Genomic DNA, 19,688 nt, shown 5'->3' with positions numbered 1-19,688 from the left:
TTTCCATTGAAATTGGCTCAAATCTGACCTGTGTGTATATGTGTGTAGTGGAGGTGTGGCAGGAGTGGAGTGATTGGGAACGACACTTTCAAAGTCTGCTGAAGGACACACACAACCTTTGCAGTTGACCCCTTGACCGACGGTTCTGGCAATTCAAAAATTTCACGCTCCACCAATGCTTAGGTGTCTTTGAGCAAGGCACATACTGTGTTTCTCACTCCCTCGCATGGGTACAAGGTGCCTATTCCTATGTGATGATGCTGATTTTGGATCTATAAAGCAGCTAGGCAGTTACACATCCAGTTCGCTTGAAACACTGCAATCGTGCCTGCAAACACAACACAGAATCTATTTAACCAAATTCAACAAACAAATTCCTATTAAGGGTCACAGGGAGTTTGGAAACATCCAGTGGGCTGTGGCTGACGGAGACTTTGGGTAAGCACAGTTGCACTAACTGACATGACTAAGCCTCTGCAACAGGGAAGCCACAGACCTACAGTATGTTTGTTACATGTTACCCTCATGTTACAGAGACCAAAAGGAAAACATTGACACACTTGGCCGCTCTTTTTTTTTTTTAGCCCCGAGCTGATTCTCAGAGGATGGCCATTACAAATGTACAACTCTAGTGTCTGCATGTCTCACTGGGTATATTGTATATTATAAGAACGGGATTGTTTATCAATTAATTACTCTATTGTATCAATCAAGAGTATATCATTCTGATGATTTAGGTTACAGTTCTCTGTAGCCTTGTGTGTTTTGAGGGAACATGAAGGATTTACCTCCCACCTTTCAGGCAGGAGGCCTACAGGGGAAGTAGTAGGTAATGACAAATGAAGCAGCGAAACGCAGTGCAGTATGGGAACATTACACCCTCAAAGGGAACAATGCTTACTGCAAATATTGCAGTCCTGCCCATATTCACACACACACACACACACACACACACAAGTGATGAATACAACCTGAGATGTTTAAGGGAGAAACTGCATAGCAAGACAAATCTCTCCCCTCCCACAGCATATACAGCATCAATCACACCATGGCACCATGACAGCAACTGTGGCCAGTCTAAATAACAAATGTTTGCTTTGTGATCTAAATCTCCTACTATATAGTTGTATTATTTATTGACAGGCTTTTCTAATAATTACTTAAATGAAGAAAATGTATTAGAAATGCTCTCACGAAGAACTGTCCAGTACAAAACCACCACTGCTACTTAAAGCCTCATAAATGACCGCAAAGTTGAATTACAGCCTCTCATCTGAGATGACAGAACAACACAAGCTTTCCAAGAACACCATTTACTGCAGGGCTCTAGTATTGGATTACAAAGGCTTTTGCAGAAGTGCTTATAAACTGGCAAACACAAATGTAAAGCATCTTTGATATTATCTTTTCATGTCATATCCCAAAATAAGTTCTCCATTTGAGTTCTGCCATTGTTTGACTTGTACACGCTACATTGTTTCACAGGAATCACTGAGCAGTTATATTCCAGGCTGGATGAAGTGATAGAAATGTTTAAGGCCAAGTAATAAATGTATGGCAACTGATGTGAAATGTTGCAGTTGTCTATTATTTTTTGGATATTTTAACTGAATTATTTGACAGAGCAAATCAGGCAGGCCTGGTTATGATTCCCTCTGTGCGGGCAGGGGCAGGTCACATGTAGGGGATGTAATCAAGATGCAGAGTGCAGCGCTCTAATTGCATCATTAGCTTAACCAGTGACTCAGTCGCAGTGACTTCAGACTCACGTTCCCCACCCTCCTTCACCCTCTCCACAAATAGGGAGTCAAGCCTCCAGCTCTTTAATGCACAGCTGCTCGAGCAGAATAATTCTAACATGTTATGTGCAACAGTGCAAAATGTTAACGTTCCAGAAATATCTGACTGGAAAACATGGCATTAATGAAACTGTGCCACACACACACACACACACACACACACACACACACACACACACACACACACACACACACACACACACACACACACACACACACACACACACACACACACACACACACACACACACACACACACACACACACACACACACACACACACACTTTTATCCTGCAGCGATGCTCCTTTCTTTATAAAAGACAGACAAGGATATTCGTTTTTATTCTGAAATAAACAAGATGATATTAGCAGCACTGGTAAATGCACCGATATCGACCACCGTGAAAGACATGTCTCTATAAAATGTAGGACTATCATAGGCTGACAACTGACATGAACCAGTTTGCAGTGGTTCATGTCAGCCTCTTTCACAGGTGCACAAACAGCTGATCTTGATGTGATGTGACTTTTACAGTAAAAAAAGGGCTTCTCTTGATTCAGAAAACATTTCATACATGTTTGGTGATGTAGTGGCTGGTTATAAACTGCTCAGGTGCCCTCCTTTGTGACCGACCCCTGACTGCTGCTGTGTGCTGAGCAAAGGATGACTAAGAGTTGGATTCCCAGCAGCTGAAACTGCAGCTTACCAGAATGAGATAGTCTGCAGCTTCAAGTGAAACACACACACACACACACACACACACACACACACACACAGCCTGTGCCTGCAATAATTGATGCTGTGTTTCCCCTCCATGCAAACACCTCGACTTCTTCCTGTCTCATGTGCTAAGAACGAAAATGACGTTATCTCTGCGGTTTGTGTTCCAATATCGACCAGATAGAACAGCTGCACAGGTATAGTATGTAGTGATGACACTGATATCTACATCTTCGATATAGACATGACCTTAACCCCAAGATTATAGGGGGGGGGGGGAATATATGGCAGGAGATCGATGTGTGTGATTATGGTGTTTTCTCGTCACAGTTTGACAGTTTGTGTGTCATGTCTGTGGCTGATAGAAGAATGAACCTGGCTGTTGCTGCTGTTGCTGCCGCACTGTGTTCCGATCAGCCTCTGCCGCACAGCTTGACTGCGGTTGCTGTGGATGGATGTTGAGCTTCTGGATCTGACGTCTCCGTGTCGGCTCACAGCTGTACAACGAGCTCTAAATAAGAATATGGCTACGAGTTCACAAGCACCGAATGCATAGACACACGAACGCATACACACACACATACACTTCTAGGTGCTGGAGACGTATTAACATTACCTAGAGCAGGCGTTAACCTGTCGGGCCAATTTGAGAGGCTGATGTCAACCTATTAAGCCACGAATTGCAGTGAACTTGGAGCTCACAACCGAGGAAGCTTAGCAAGCTAATCTCGGCTAACATATGATTTCCCGTTGCAAACACCGGCTCTTGAACACGTTCCTGTGCCATTAGCCATTAGCTAACACGGTGTCAGACGAATGGAGTCGTTAGTAGCTACCGTGATTACCACTGCGTAAACTCCTCTCACACAACGAAAAAGACACGTAAAAAATGTATTTCTCAAAGCCGCCATCTCTAACGTACCCTGTAAAACTTAATGGTTCATTCAGAAAAGTGAGACATTCCTACCTGTGTCAGAATTCCGCTCCTTCTCTTCCTCCTCAGTCTGTGATGAAGACCTTCTGGGTTTGTTGGCTCTGCTGGCTGACACCACACCGCCACCACGCGCCGGATCACAGCCCCGCCCCTTTAAACTGCGTCCGATCTGCCATTGGACAATTGCAGAATAGGTCCTACGTCTGATTGGCCAGAATAACATGTCAATCAATTCGGATTCTGCTTCCCGCGTTCCCGGTGACGGTAACAATACATTCTAATAAGTCGCCTATATTTAGGCGTCTGCACTCTGCAGCCACCGCAGGCATGTGGAATCCAAGTCACGGTGACCTCCAGTGTTAATATAGCAGAGAGCAAGACACAGGCACCGCAGATGCATATTTTAATAGCAAGGGCAGAAAATTCATGACAATAATGAACAAGCATTTGTGTTATTCCAGGTTTAGGTAACAATTTGACTTATTTTGATATGCCTGTGCAGTGACCCATGATGTATCTAAGTGCAACAAAATAAATGTGTCTTTTACTTCCAACGAAAGACAAAATAGGACTATAACCTGACAGAGAAAGTTTTGTGTCGCCTGGGAACATCACACAATCATTACTAGTGCAAGTAGACTCTTTTGCAGCCATGGTGGATCAGCCATTTCAGTAGTTTACAACCTCGTCTTAGCTGAAAGTGCCGGTATGACTACACTCAGTCTTTCATTATCAGAGGTGCCTTGACTTTAGCTGCGACTTCAGCCCCCATAATTTCCTCTACGACTGCCAGGGCAAACTCAAAGCTGGTTCCTGGCCCACGGCTGGTGATGTAATGTCCGTCCTTCTGCACTCGAGCCTCTGAATATTTATAGTGGTCTGGGGGAAACAAAAAGACAAAAACAGCATTAAAGCATTGGGACAATATGAGGGTTTCATCTTCTGCCAAGAATGACAGCGCTTTTATACTGTTATTCACCTTTTACCTCCCTATGTCTGCTTTACTGCATAGTGACATGATGCTCTGCAGGCAAGAAACAGCTGGTGCAGCACCACCTGCTGCCTCTTACAGATAACTACATTTCATTCTGAGCTACACCAGCCACTAAAAGTGTACCAGCTGATTTCCCACCCCAGTAAACTGCTCTTTTTACCTCCAGTCATCATCTTTTCCTTCATTCCTGGGTGTGTAGTGACAGTGCTGCCGTACCCGATGCCGTGCGCCAAAAGAGCAGTGGGAGCTGCAGAAGGTGAAAATTATTTCAGGTTAATTCATCAATTTTCCATTTTGAAACAATACTAAAAATCAAAACATTTACATCAAAAACATCACTGTGAAGAAAACTGTATTTAGTATCACATAAATATCAAAAATCATATCAAATGATTATATGAGACAATGCCATTGGAGCTGAAACACATCTTCAGCTATTGCATTGATTCTAAGAATAAACTGACACAGTATACGGTTTCAGTTTCTCTCCAAAGACTGCAGCATATTGAAAAGAGACAAAAGGAGAGGCTGAAGACATTGACTGCAGCTGCATTAACTTTGGCAACGTCCTAGCACTGCAGTGAGCTCATCCAAAAACTGTTAATAAATAGAAAGTTATTGATTGTGCCTTTTGGCCGTCTTCCAATGCAGTATAAACATTACAATTTCCCCTGGCAGAACAGCAGCCTGCCCGTTAAAGCCAAGCTACTCCTGTTACAGCTACAGTCTCCACCCAGAGGACACCAGTCTGGGAGAGACCATCTGAGAGTCACAGCCGTAAGGAGAGGTCGGCAAGGAGAGGTGGTGGGGGGGAGGCACGACGACTACGCACCCCTGAACACAACACGGGCTTGTGTCTGTGTGTTATTGTGCAACACTGAGGTGCTGCATTATCGTTGTGGTTTTGGAAGTAGTAATTTATCAGAAGGCTTTTTGCACATGGCAAGAGAATCATTTCATGTTAAGGAAGAATAATACGTCTTGCTTCCGGCACTCAGGCTGGCAGGTTCATTAATTCTATGCTCCTGTGAGGATTTCAGTCCCTTTTCTAGGACGCCCTTCAATCCACTTTGCCGCATTGGTCCTCTATCCCTATTCAAAATGTCCTTCCAGTGTCCTTCCACAGCATAAGCCGTCAAATAAAATGTCAGGCCATGTGGGAGTTATTGCCTATACCCTCACGCTTTTAGTGCATGTGTCAAAAGACAAATGTCATCACAACTGAGTGTAGATTTATTAATCATATTTGTAGTCTCCTTTACCATTTTTTATGTTGTTATTTGGCAAAAAATGTCTGATAGACAACAACCATCACATGTTGGATTCCCAGCCAGGTACAGAAGAAGGTACTGCCCCATGTTTGTAAAGAAAAACACCTTTTTTTTGGCTTGTGGCTAATTTACAGTTATTCAAAACAGTCATACCCAGATGAACCTGAGCAAAGGCATCACTTATGGAGGTCCCAGCTTTCACAGTTAAGCATCACTGGTTCATTTTTCCTAAGGTGTACCTGCACAGATGGCTGCAATCAGGCCTTTCCTGCTATCTTGATCCTTCAGCACCTCCTTCACAACAGGAGACTACAAGAGAAGGAGAAACCAAAACAGTGTGAGTCATTGGCGGAACATATGATTTCTCAGTGTGCGCGTGTGTGTGTGTGTGTGTGTGTGTGTTGACTATGTTATAAGGATTAAGGAAAACTGTACAGAGGTTTAGGATTAGGGTTCTGGTCTTCTTAGTCAGACATTGTCATTTCTTCGAATGCTTAAAAGGACTCCTGGGATAGAGACAGAGTTCTATAAATGAATGCATCTGTCTGGGAACTCCTCACCTCTGCCAGATGCTGTGCCCCTGGCATTCCCCCTGGCATAAGCACGACATCATATGGGCCCTGGTGAGGCAAAACCATGAAATATGTAGGCTGACAAGGTTGAGATTACAGAGCCAAGCAGAACCAGGCTTCACACTAATGGTGCTGATCGATGGAAATACTAACAATACTTAATATTAGATATAGTTCTGAAACCTTAAGCCTGGCTTTAGGCGACCATCTGAACGCTGGATACTGAGCCCCACCTGTTTGCTGGCCTCCTCCAGGCTCTCATCAGGACAGATGAGGACGTTCCTGCTGCACTGCACCGGCTCTTTACCCATCAGTCCTGCAACCGTCACAGCAATCTACAGATTTGAGGAGGTAGCACACAATTCATCTGAACCAGTGTAGGTAACTGATAAGACAGCAGGACAAAATTGTTTTTTAAGATTTACCATAATCAAAACAAACGTGTAAGATATTTAAGAAAGAAATAACTACACGCTGTGTTGTATTCATCATATAATTATTGCGACATTTGTGGACATAACAGATTTTGTTGATGAAAAAGGAAGTGCACCTTTACGAAAGCAGACTTTTATTTTAAGACCTTTATTTTGAAAGTCAATAAGTGGCGAAGCAGTGCACTGACGTCGGACTTTGACATTTAAACTTGGCCTCTGATTCTGCACTCACTTTTCAGCTCGAATCAACAATTTTGTGCAACCCAACACCTCAGTCGCTTAAAGGACATTACTGCCTTAACAATGATAATTGTGTTTATTGCTACCGTTTGCTAACTGGGCAGTAGTCTCACTGCTGTTGGCACGTTATTGCGGCTGCGCTGCATATAATTCTCTCAATATGTTGTCTAAACAATGCAAATCTAACAATAAAAACAATAAACCCTGTCTAATGTTGTGGTTAATTTGACTGTATGATAGCTGAGCTGTGTTGGTCGATGGCATTGGCTAGCTAACGAAGCTAACTTGCAGCGGGTGAATGAGTTCCTCACCCCGGCTCTTCGCATGATGTCCACGGGTATGACGGTCTCCATCTCCTCGGCACCTGTCGCCAGGATCACTAAAGCCCTCTTTCCTGCCATGGCTGAAGTTAGATCGAGTTGTTCGGAGGTGCAGAGACGATAGCTAACCAGTGTGGAACTTTCAGGAGCCACAGACCGGTGTGATGGCGCGATTGGAGACCGGTTTAACTAGTGATACTGGCCTGAACGCGTTCTTGGTTGTTTTGTTTAAAGCGGTGAATGTAACATTTAGACTTCGTTTTTGTAATTTATTATTCATGTTTACTAGTGAAATATGATGCCTTTATGTTTCTGTTGATTTTTCGTTGATAAAAGGGAAGAAAGGCATTCCGCGGGGCAGCTAAATATTGCAATGACGCCAAAGTAACCAGTTAACATGGGTGCTGGGTTATTCACAACCCCCGCTACAGTTTTGACAGGACCAGGATTGCCATAACTCTTTTGCGCAACATACACGCGTTACATGTCAAGACTAAAATCTCACTTTATTTACCTTTCAACAAAGTAAATGAGGGTGAACATTAATTCTACCAAATTTAAATACATTAATTCTTCTGTCTTATATATTAATATAAATTACCCAGATAATCCAAAAAACTTTTTAAGTGGAGGGAAACAATTGAGAGCTGATCGGCGGCTGATTTCTTTCATACAAAACTACCTACAAGGTGCAAAGTTGAAATTTCTTTAAAAAACAAGAATATATCAATTGCCATAGCGAAAACACACACCCTGTAAATTATACAACGGCTTTAAATATCCAACAGTCAATCAATCACATTAATGTAACATATATTGGTTAGTTATTAACGTAAATATGTCACATTACCTACAAACAAGCTGCTTTCCATTCAATGATTACAAGTCTGTAACCAGGTATGAAGGCAACGTGCTTATTCTGGTCCCTGTCCAGCAGTACTGTTATTCTTCCAGTAGATGGTGGTATTTATCAAAGATTAAGGATAAATTGTGAAAGGAAGCAAGGAAACAAGGAAAAGAAGTCCACATTCAGCAGTAGTATTAACCACACAACGTTCAAAAGAAAAACTGTAACTTAGATGTTCTGGAGACAAAGGCAAAGTGGTATTTGCTAAAAGACTAAACAGATTCTTTTAGTTAATCAGGGGGCTTATCGTCGGCTATAGAGAGAGATTCAAGAAGCTAATTAAACATAATGAGCCTTATTTTGAAAGTGACATCAGACAGCAGGTCACCAGGGCCGTTGCATTCTTTAAATTCTGTCTGAGAACGTCTGCACCAAACTCATAAGACACTGGGGAATCATATTCCGCCTTAAATCCTCGACTTAATGTCTAGGGCTTTAGTGTGCAGGCACCCATCGCGGTTAATGTGCCTCTGTGCATTCTGCTGCAGAGACTCACTTTCGTATTGGTGCAACATACTAGAGCCCAGTGAAATGGCAGATTAAACAAAAGCGTAGGGGGTGCTGGCAGCAGGTTGTTTACTGCGTGCCTCGGAGTGAATCCAAGAGGCAGCGGCGATTACCAACATATGCAGCCGGGGATCAACAAAACCAGACCCACGGTGGCACTCAAGCTCATTTCCATACATTAATTCACTTACATACATTTACTAATTCCTTTCGGTATGCAATCATAAAGTGCACGATCATGATGAAGAAATGTTTTTAAAATTATTTATGAGACAATTAGTGCCCAAGACTCTGAAACTCTTGTCATCTATACCACTGTAACAATTTCCTACTTTCATTTAGTATGGAAATCACACTAAAATCACACTACATCCAGCTTTGGAAAATGGTTTGATCCTAATGTAAAATGAGAACGGCTTGTTGTCAAAGGGTTAAAACACATGGCTATGGTTATGAATTAAGTGTGACATGAGAGCAAAGTGTTGATTCTGAGTGAATGTTAAGTGTGTGTATGGTACTGTATGTTCGGCTTGTGGGGACATGTGAGCTCAGCCTGTGGTGCTTACATCAGTGGAATCCATGACATGTTCTCTGGAGCTTCCTCAGTCTTGCATCAGCAGGCCCCTCGCTCTGCTTTATCTGGCCCTTCACAGAGGTCTGCACACAAACCTGAAGGGCTTCTGGAATAAAACCACCAGGGAGCTGAAAATACAGACACGTTTCTTTTTATTTAAGCGAGCGACAGAGAAAGAGAAAATCCTGAAACTGAAACGAGGGAATTCCACAAATTACCGTTTGTCACAAAGTAATCCTGTTACTATCGCGAAGAATACAGAGCGGCGTATACGTGGATATAAAGTTGAAACGTGGACATAGCTTACAAGAAGAGGCTCTGTTCAGTGGAGATACACAGCAGCAGAGCCGGCTTCACATCGCCAGAAGTGCCACTAAACTCAAAGTGGTTACAGAACATTTGCAAAAGAATGTCCATTTATTCTTTACATTACTACATTCCAGCTCACGTTGGTGAGTGGTTACTCTTCCCAGTCAACTATTGGCAGCATTCAGTGTTTACATTAATGCAGTCGGAAAACTGATGAATATTTGGGAGCATTTTATCTTCCCGTCTGTGCTCCGGCTTTATCCAGGCGCCTGTTTCCCACAGTATAAGCCACCGAGGGCATGAAGTGACTGACAAGCATAAAATCTTGATTGCATCTTGATGCTATTACCTTATGCTGCCAAGAGCTCAGGTGACAGCTGGGGGACAGTGAGGAGATCTGAGGGAAAGGTGACATTGAATTATATGCACCTCTGCTGACAGCCTGCTGCAGAGTACAGACACAAGATGGCGCCAGTTGAGTGAGTTCAAATTCAAGCAGGCTGGAGTGAGAGAAAGGCCAAGTGTGTCAGAATTATATTTTCAGCAATAATCACAGGAGAAAAATAATACAAAATAAAAGTAGCACCATATGAATGATGACAAAGATAATCTTTGTCAGATCATCCAGAGTTTTTGGAAAAACATTTCTTACTGAACCAAGATACATTTAGATTAATGTATCAACATTTACAAAGCAATTTGCTTTATAATTATCCAAAATGAGATTCCTATAAATCCAATGCATGACAAATTGTTTCCAACCACAGAGGCAGTGCTACAAATTAAGGCAGTGCATTAATATGTTGTTTAGATTCTTGAATATGTGTAACAACATGAAGCAGAATTGCCTCAGAGCCATTTCTGGTTGCAATAATCTGCCAATCCTCAAATGATGCAGGGGGGCAAACGGGACCCTCCTTCCCCTTTATTCTGTCTCTGTGCGTATCAGTCTGTTTTGCTCTGTTTGTCTCTATTAGATGCCTTAATGCTGCACTTTGGTCTATCTTCAAACAGGAATGCTGATGATTCGGGCCCTGCAGCGGTCCCCCCCCCCCCCCCCCCCTCCGCCCCCCTTCCAGTCCCTGCCCCGGTCTGCTCCTCTACACAGAGGGTAATAAAGACACAAGGAGGATTAGTGTTGTGTGCCTAACAAAGTGGCTGCCAGTGAGTGAGAAGGCCTTGCCCATGGGCTCAAACGCAACCCGGCTCTGCTCCGTTATACTGTTCTGTTCTGTGGAGGTCCCCCCCTGCTTGGGCTCTCCCTAAGGTCCGCTCTCTCTCAGGGAGCTCTGCGGATGTGTGATAGACCCTGAGTGGGTGAATTCATGTTGGTGCTGAAGAGACGGAAGGGCGCAGACAGATAATCCACAGCTTAAGCAACGCCGGAGTAACTTTCCCCCCTTAGACAAGGCAACATACTGTATGTGAAAACAGTTCAAATGAATTCAATCACATACTTGCACTGTGTGTATCTTTAACTTTTCCTCAACGAATTTAGACTTAAAGTATCTCCTCTTTAGCATTTACAATAAGGCCAAATCAACAAGACAAGTGTCTGTTGATCACGTGTCATTCTTTAAACCCTACAGGCCTGATATATATTCTATACTAAAAGAGAACACCATATCATTCTTCTTGTCTGAAAAACAGGGCTGTGCTCTTGTAAATGTTGTCGTGTTAGATATGAGTGTTACATGTGAGATTACTGTGGAGGAACATGGCTGTGGATGCAGGCAGGGAGGACGGTTAGTTGTCCTCTGGGTTGATGGAGAGCCGTGTACAGGACAGGACAGGTGAACCAAACAGCTGCTACCCCCGTTTCTCCTTAAAAACCCCAGCGTGACAGATCAGGCCGCGGCTCTCACACACAGCGAGTCCGCTTTTCACACGGTAGCTGTCTCAGGCCACGTTACACACGTCTTTTAGACGGTCTATTTTGTGTGTTGGGTAATGAAATTTACTCTGGAGACCCCAGAATATGCAGACATATGGTGGCTATTAATGCTCCTGTTTCCCTTTGAGCCCACTGCCCAACAGTGTGGTGTGTTCCCTGCCTGTCTGCTTTGGGTCCTCTTCATTCTTCAAGCTGTTTGCCTTTTACCTCTGTCACGCCAACCACCATTCACACAGCAGCATGAACCGCTGTGTGTGGAAGAAAAGGCCCAGATCTGTTAATACTTGGCTAAGTTTACATGTTCATTCACACTTGATTATAGGGGAAACCCCTGGTTCTGAATGGATTCAGTATGTTAGAGCGGCACAATGAGGCAAGACCTAACAGGAGCAACACAGGGGAAATCCAATATAGAACAACATTGTTACATTACGTCTGACACTAAACTCACCGTCGCTGGCGAAATTAAACACATTGACACCAGCGTGTGTCAATTTCAGGCGAATTTCACAATTTCAAACACTTAATGCAAAATTCAGCTACGCATGATATATAATTACAAAAAACATACAGATTTGAATGTAAGGTTACAGTTTGTATCCAGAATTCTGCATCATATATGGTGTAACAATGCAAAAAAAGCTCTGATTTGATAGCGTCTGTATGCTCCGGAAACTCGTGGTGAAATGTCCTTTCTATATTCCTCCTTGGTGGTGGAAATGGATGTGCAAACGTTTCCCTCCGCATGTATTATGGAAGTAAAGAAGCATGCAGGTGTCGTCTATTTTTACCTGCGTAAGCCTTTATAGATTAACACAGTTTACCAGTCCCTCCCCAGCTCTCCGTTACACTATCATCTAACTCTGAAATTCTACGGGATTCCACTCCCTTAATCCCCTCATTCTTATACATATAAATGCAAACTGCATTATCTGACTTAATGTCTGAGAAGCTCCCAAACAATTTTCCTTAAAAACTTTTTCAAATTGACTATGAAAACATTTCCACGAAAATGATGGCTCCTTTATTGTTGTCAGAGGAGATATTTTCAGCTTGGAGTGTAATTTTTCCGGGTTTAGGAGCAGACAAACTCCCTATAAATGCTTCCTATGCATTCCCAATTATGTCTGTTTTTTCCCGACAATTCCCCCACTTTTGATATCCACTTTAAAGGAAGTGATATACCCCTATGATTGGAAACGTTCAATGCACTTCTGGAAGTGGATGCAGTGTCCTGAGCAGATAAGGTTGTGAATGCGAGATCTGTCTCTCTCTGAAATGGGACCCTGACAAACAGTGCAGCCTCTCCCAGACGCAGTGGGAGAGGAGTGTGTGCCGGGATGGAAGCCCTTTGAGCGCAGCCTTTTTAATATCTGCGCCTCTGTAACATCAGTAAGGTAACATTTCGGCAGCACCATCAAGATCCAACGGTGGCCATGCTGCTTCCACAATCAATTATCCATGCATAACATCCCAGCAGTGTGTGTGCGACATGAATCAGTCCTAGACCAGACTTCTCCTCTGCCTTGATTCCCAAGAAAAGAGAGACCTTTCATTCGACCCGTAAGAAAGGGAAGCTTTGTGTGCTGATAAGAGAGGGAGGAGAGGAAAGTTATGGAAAAACACACAAATCAGGGCTGATATTTATTTGCATTATCTTGAAAGAGCCTCGATTGGTTTAATTCCAATGAGTGTGTGTTGGGATCCAGAGCGCACAATCGCCATAACCAGAGGCCTATAGTATGTAGTATGTGTGACTAGACCCAATATCCATCCATCCCTCCGTCCTTAATCAGGGTCAGAAGGTGGACAGCATATCGTTCTATTGCTCGGTGGACTTGAGGGAGGAATGTATATTATTTATTGCCCAAGGAAAAGGAAATACACTTTACAGAACACACTGCCCTCACCAATTTAGGTTCTTATATGATTGTTATGGAGGCTGTGGCAGACTGAATGACATCACCGCAGTAGAGTCAGACTTCTTCTCTGTACATGTGATTGACACAGAGCATCTGGAGCACAAAACAATATAAAGTCATAAATGTAAATACATCAACGGGCCTTCAGGTCAAAGCCGTTATCATTTCTAAAAGTAATCGGAATATTATACAATAGTCCTTGTAGTTGATCCCTGCTTTAATTCCTGTTTTGGATGGAAATGGGGCCATTAAGCGTATCAGGATTCATATATAACATCTATACATACCATAAGATTTTGGATCCAGAAAGTTCCCAGTCAGTGCAGTCAGAGGCGTGGGACCCGGTTTGGTGCATGGAGTCTTTTCTCCAGCGTTTGACAAACAGCACCATTCCTCCGCTAGCCTTCATTTCCATCTGTATGCTATCACTTGGCTGTCAGCAGCCGGATTGGCCTGTAGTTCACGGGATGAAAGGGAGAGAGATCCTGTTGAGTGAATAATCTTGCCAGTTTACAGAAGAGACTGGATGTCAACTTGACAGTCTGTGAGTCGCACACAGATTTTGGATTCACGGGCAATCCCATAGTGCCTTTAAGTCTGGACGTGTGAATGTGAAATCAATAGTACACCCATACAACAGTTTGTTTGCTGGACCCCGGGATGCTTTCTTATGAAAATAAGAGTCACGGATCTTTACCTTATGGATTGAGGACACAGAAAAGGAGACTAGAGACACAGGATTTTGGCATGAAAACCCACATTTTTTCTCTCTAAATGATTCAAATTCCAACACATTTATACAGCAACACAACATACTTTATAGACAAAAAAACAAATAATTATGTTCAGTGTAAGTGTGTGTTGCTATGTTTCTCCTATCAATCCCCATTTCCAGGTGAAACGTATCCGCTCCCTCTGTGTCGATGTCACTAGGATCTGAAGGTTATTCAACACATTTCAATGGCACCTTTATAAACATATGTATGTGCACCACTGTGTACATACAACGTGGCTGTTTGGGTTGGCATCGCCATCATGCCCTGCTGTTTATTTGATATGCAAAGGAGCGCTGTGGAGCAGAGGAGCAGCTCCACGCTCTCTGCTAAAGTACTTTACTCCTCACATAACCCAAAGTGGCAGCAGCAGCATCAGGACGAGCTCCAGCAGCGAGATGGCTCCCTCTCAGTAATTTATAATGCACTTAACTGCTCTGCCCTGTTGATTGTCTGCATTACCAAGAATCAAACACGAGGCAAAACAAATAAAAATGCCACTTTTTATTCCGGTTTAGCACCGTCGCAAAGCACGAGTCTTTCATTAAAGCTTGTGCTCATTCACTTCAGGGTCTGTGTCAACCAGAAGCAGGGATTACAGCGGCAAAGGGAAACCACTTCAAAAACACCATCAAAGAATTAATGCTTACAATGAAACTGGGTTAAAAGGGAGGATGGGACATGAACTGAAAATGTGCCACTACATGTACGTATATACTCTATGCTGTCACGCCTGCAGCCCAGCAGCCTTTGCACAGCCTGAATGCCCCAACGACGATCCGAGCTTGCATGTGAGCGGCCTTGCTCGGGGTGGATACCTTTATTAAGTGAGCTCTGTGGAGGGCCTGCAGGTAGCTGCAGGACACAGGGAGAGCGAGAGGGGCCTGTTTGCCTTAAGTGTTTCTCATTAAGACAGATGGACCCTAAGCCCCATAACGGAGCTTCAGCCATTTCTCCCAGACACAGGGGCCTGTCTCTCCCTCCTCACTCCACACAGGCCGAATCAAAACAGGGGCCCCTCACAGGACAGGACGCTCAAAATGGACGATTCTACTTCTCACTGTCAAAAAGAAGCACAAAGGAATTTTCATCTGAAACAAACTTGTCATTATTGTCCGTGTGTGTGTGTGTGTGTGTGTGTGTGTGTGTGTGTGTGTGTGTGTGTGTGTCACATGTGCTGCACTTATAGGATTCTGTGTCAGGACAAAACATGTAAAAATAAAACGTAAAAATAATTTAAATCAGTGAAAATGCCTTATAATAATAATAATTTTTTTTTGCATTGAATCATCTTATAACAAGATTTAAAGGTATCTGCACCCTGAGCCCATAGAAGAGAATATAAAGGAGTAGAATAGAATAGAATAGAATAGCTGCACTGTCCACAGAGCTGAAAGCCAAACTTGAGTCTTGGCTCCTCCTCTGCTCACACATTTTTCACAGAGTGCTGTAGCAGATATTGGAGCCAGCTGGCCTGATGACATAACTTCCTCCTCCTGTTGTAACGATATGGTGACATGAACACATGTAGGCGCTGCTTTTACACTGCCCATCACTGACACCAGAACACGGCCAACATCTGCTCCGAACCAGGACAGTAAGTCAGGGAAGACTTCCTTCCTTCATCACAGAACCTCCCTTTGATAGGGGGACTTCACTATATCTTATGGCCTGCACGTGTGGTCATGCTACTGCAGTTTTATATGTGTTGTTATATGTAATCTTTGCATGATAAGGAACAGGATAGTCAAAGCAGCGAGGAAACATTTAATAGTGCATTACCTTGTCTTGACCTAACCGCTGTCATCGGTGGAATGCTCTGATCCCATCTGGCTTGCCATCACTCCCAACTGCTGCTTCATACGTGTGGGAACTCTAATGGTTTGGCACCGGGTACAGAGAAGGACGAGAAGCAGGAGGAATAGTTGGAGAGAAGGCCGGAGGGGGTTGAAAGATCCAGCTGTTAGGCCATCCAAACCCTGGGAAAGTCTGATAGTGCTTTTAATGTATGGTGATCACCTCGCCAGCACATCAGCCAGACTTATAAAGCCCCCCAACTGAAATTTGGAGAACAGGTGGAAGGGAAAATTTGACTGAAGGGGAAAGATGCCAAATGCCAGGTCAGTTCTCTCTGCCAACACTCTCAGCGCTTTAAACCCCCTGTTCACCTCCTGTAATGCACCAGAACACTTTCACGTTCATTTACTTGCTAAACTTAGTATGCAAACATGTATTTTCTGCACTAAGTTTGTCCACATTCCAGGCATAGATTCCGCTACATTTCCCCACATATACTGCAGGCAGTAGTTTGTGTTCATATATACAGTATATATATATATGCAGGTTGAGCTGGAAGGAGAAATATGAAAACTTTTCAAAGCTTTAATGTGGTGCAATGCAGGTGAGGACTGTACGGCAGATTGTATTGACTTCTCTTGTTTCTGTAATGTTTCATTGAATAAAACAAACAAGGCCGCTCTCAATCCAGTTTTATCCATAACCTCTGAAATGAGACTTTATGTTTCATACAAACGGCATCTCGGTTACATCAATAATCCTGCAAATGAAATCGATTTCCCCTCCTGCTCTTCCAATTCTGATCACAGCTGGGTTCCCCATATGGAGTATTAATGGGGTGGAGCACCCTGAGCCTGATCTAAAGCTGGAGAATTCTGGGCACAGCGCAACATCAAATCCCACTGTAATTACCTTCATGCAAACACGGGGGCCCTCGGCAGCACAATATGGGCTGAAGAAATGAGATTTGTGTGCATTGTTTTTGATGTTGGAATTGATCTTGAAAATTGTTTGCTGCGATTTACCCAAGATGCTTAAGAAATGTGGGAGAGAGCGCTGACGCCGCACCATACAAATGAATTGTTCTCCGATAAGCACCAACAAGGAATTTAGGGTACAAACAAAAGCTAATGGTGGTGCTTCTCCCAAATTTAAACTATAGAGATCATACACCTGGACAATCAGCTCTCCTGTCTTTATGTAACGTCAAATTCTACAAATGGAAGTGGAAAGGGATTCTCTCCATGCAGACGCTGAGCAGTGGCCTCTTCTCAAACAGCTTACACATGAATTTCAGCCCAATAAATAAAATGCCATGTTGTCAGTAGATTATCTGACATGAGGTTATTGTCTGAACGTCCGTAAGCTTTGGAAGAGAAACATCATTAAATATACAGAGGCCCCGACTATATCCTGTCCCCATCCATCCCATCATGCACAGCCCAGCCGTCTCTCTCCAGCAGGTGGGGGTGGTCATGCACCGCACAACACGGTTATGGGTTTAAGTCTGAAATCTACATACTGAAATGACTTCAGCTCTCTCTCACAATGTCAAACTTGCTGGAAGTCTGATGAGTTTATTTCATCAATTCTTCAAAATGCTGGGGAGAGAGGGAGAGAGAGGGGGAGAGAGAGAGAGAGTGAGAGAGATAGAGAGAGAGAGAGAGAGAGAGAGAGAGAGAGAGAGAGAGAGAGTAAAGGGAAAGAGTCTATTTACAATAACCTGTCTCCATCATCTCCTGAGTGTGTGTGTGTGTGTGTGTGTGTGTGTGTGTGTGTGTACACTTGTGCAGACCCGGATGTGTGGAGGTAAGTGAATGGTCTCTGCCCTCTCAGTAGCACAGTGGCTGCTGTCCATCTGCTCCAGGGTCTCAGGTGTGTGTTATCTATTTTTGTGCCCCTGGGAACTTTCAACAGATATGCCAGTCAGCCTGAGCTGAACTGCTCTTGTAAATTACTCACTAAACAGCCCTGCCCTGGATTCTGCATTCGGGGGAAAAATCAATTATTTGACCCCCCCTTACATTTCACAGTCCATTTTCAGCATGCTGGGGCCAATTACACCCAGCAGAAAGACTACTCTTTATGTCATTCCCACGATGACCTCCATCTTGCAGCTCCACACGGAGCACCGTTAATGCACCAACTACAAGCACTTGTGCCACGAAGGAGCGTGCTAATGCACTGGTTACCCACACTTTAGCCACACCGAGCACACAAATACACCAGCTAAGAGGCAGCACCACTGCCACACACAGCCAGCTGCAGTGCGTCTCTACTGGGAGGTGATCATCCCGTGTCCAGTGCTCTGAACGAACGCCACTGACGGTTTGACAGCCCTAATGAAAGCTGATTACCAGGAGGCATCTATTAATTTGTCCTTAATCATGACAAAGAGAGTCTGTGGCTAACAGCTGTGAAATGGCAGCCGCCGCGCGGAAATGAGGCTCAGGGAAAGGCCAGGGACAAGGGGTTAGGCCCTGCACTGTCATTAACCGGCTGCCATTGTGTGTGCTCGCTCAGAGCTTAGCTACAGGTAACTCAATAAGATAACACGGCCGGCGCTCTGCCCTGCTCTTTGTGAAAAGCTGCTGCTGTGAATCCTGGGAGGCTGAGCAGAGAATAGAAGGATATTGGTTTGCATGCTCGGAGCAGGAGTAGTTATGATCCAGGTGAGAAGCTGACAGTAACAGCTTTAACATTCTGTCCCTTCATCTGCTGCAGGGGGAGGAAAGTCAATCACCGCCTGAGCAGGTTGCCACATAAGGAGCCGCGCTGTGAAACAAATGCAGTCCAGCCCTAATTCAATACGAAAAGTGGGAAATCTATATATTGCTGGAAATGTCGCAAAATTAAAGTCAAATCTATAGTGTCAAGCATTCACACCGGGTTCCATGCAGTGAGGTCACACTGTAATGAAATCATCATATTTGAATATGTGCAACTGTGTCAAATCCAAGATGTAGCAGCTTTGGTGTATTGGGGGTCTGATGTTGCAGGAGGCCCCTCGTATAAGTCTAAATGAAGTGACCGGCCAGAGTGGCTAATGTGCTTTATAGGACCCCAGGGAGACGTTGGGAGGGGAGATAATTACTGTGGCAGTCACAAGGTCTGTGATAGAACAACTCCACTGACGACTTCACCCAATATGAAGATTTATCATGAAACAAAGTGGTTCCCCATCATGAGGAGACACTTTCTGAACCTGGAAAACTTTGCTCTCCACCTATAGGCCAACTTTCACTTGAACACTTTTTAACACGATATGGATGGATTCTGCCATTTCTCACTTGTTAGGTTATTGAGGGAATAATGTGAAGGGAAATTTGAAATTGCGTTCATTCAGTGTTCACAGTTGGTCTCTCTGGAATGTCATTTTCTGAGACCTTCACACCGTGTCCATTGCAGAGGAGGTCAGAGTGAAATACATAGTTCAGGTCAGCAGGAGTGAACCACAGGGTCTCCTGGTGAGCCTAGTGCGGGTTTGGTTCTTCTTACCTGCAGATGAGAAACAGTGGAACTTATAATTTATGACGTCCATCCATCATTAGGCACCAACACGCCACTGTGCTCAGTGTGGAAAATGTTATTATCTCCGAAAAGGAAATTTGGTCAAAGTTGGAACAAAGCTGTCAGACGCTTGTGACTCAAGCAGAAACATCACAAACAGACAAAGGCTTTTTTAAAGCTCTTAATATTACTGACACATTTCCAAAAGG

General features: G+C 43.8%; 2 protein-coding genes across 3 annotated transcripts in view; both read right to left on the bottom strand.

The window, feature by feature from the left end:
* Positions 1-3,570, bottom strand: part of kcnab2a (potassium voltage-gated channel subfamily A regulatory beta subunit 2a) — a 61,721-nt gene extending 58,151 nt beyond the window's left edge. The window contains exon 1 of the mRNA XM_076141071.1: positions 3,489-3,570. The gene's annotated coding sequence lies outside the window, so the exon portion shown is untranslated. The remainder of the gene's footprint in view (positions 1-3,488) is intronic.
* A 271-nt stretch (positions 3,571-3,841) lies between these two features.
* park7 (parkinson protein 7) lies at positions 3,842-8,219 on the bottom strand. Of its 2 annotated transcripts, none has more exons than XM_076141426.1 (6): positions 8,141-8,219; positions 6,526-6,627; positions 6,281-6,340; positions 5,960-6,029; positions 4,610-4,696; positions 3,842-4,334 (listed from the first exon to the last, which is right to left on the bottom strand). In XM_076141426.1, the coding sequence occupies exons 1-6, from the start codon at positions 8,156-8,158 to the stop codon at positions 4,174-4,176; spliced, it is 498 nt and encodes a 165-aa protein (XP_075997541.1). In that variant the 5' UTR covers positions 8,159-8,219; the 3' UTR covers positions 3,842-4,173. The 2 variants fall into 2 exon arrangements, with proteins under 2 accessions (XP_075997541.1, XP_075997540.1); XM_076141425.1 differs by lacking the exon at positions 8,141-8,219 and adding an exon at positions 7,278-7,478.
* Between the last annotated feature and the right edge of the window lie 11,469 nt (positions 8,220-19,688).

Source organism: Genypterus blacodes, unplaced genomic scaffold (assembly GCF_046128005.1).
Source record: "Genypterus blacodes isolate CSIRO-AG114 ecotype Tasmania unplaced genomic scaffold, CSIRO-AGI_Gbla_v1 ptg000017l_1, whole genome shotgun sequence".
Classification (NCBI taxonomy): Eukaryota; Metazoa; Chordata; class Actinopteri; order Ophidiiformes; family Ophidiidae; genus Genypterus; species Genypterus blacodes.
Note: the sequence above shows the minus strand (reverse complement) of the source record. Positions and strands in the feature narration are given on the sequence as shown.

Excerpts from the sequence above, each read along its gene's own strand:
- park7 (XM_076141425.1), bottom strand. The coding sequence starts at position 7,367 with ATGGCAGGAAAGAGGGCTTTAGTGATCCTGGCGACAGGTGCCGAGGAG. Across the intron at positions 6,341-6,525 it reads TGGAGGAGGCCAGCAAACAG|GGCCCATATGATGTCGTGCT; the intron begins GTGGGGCTCAGT and ends TTGCCTCACCAG. Across the intron at positions 4,697-5,959 it reads GATTGCAGCCATCTGTGCAG|CTCCCACTGCTCTTTTGGCG; the intron begins GTACACCTTAGG and ends CACCTTCTGCAG.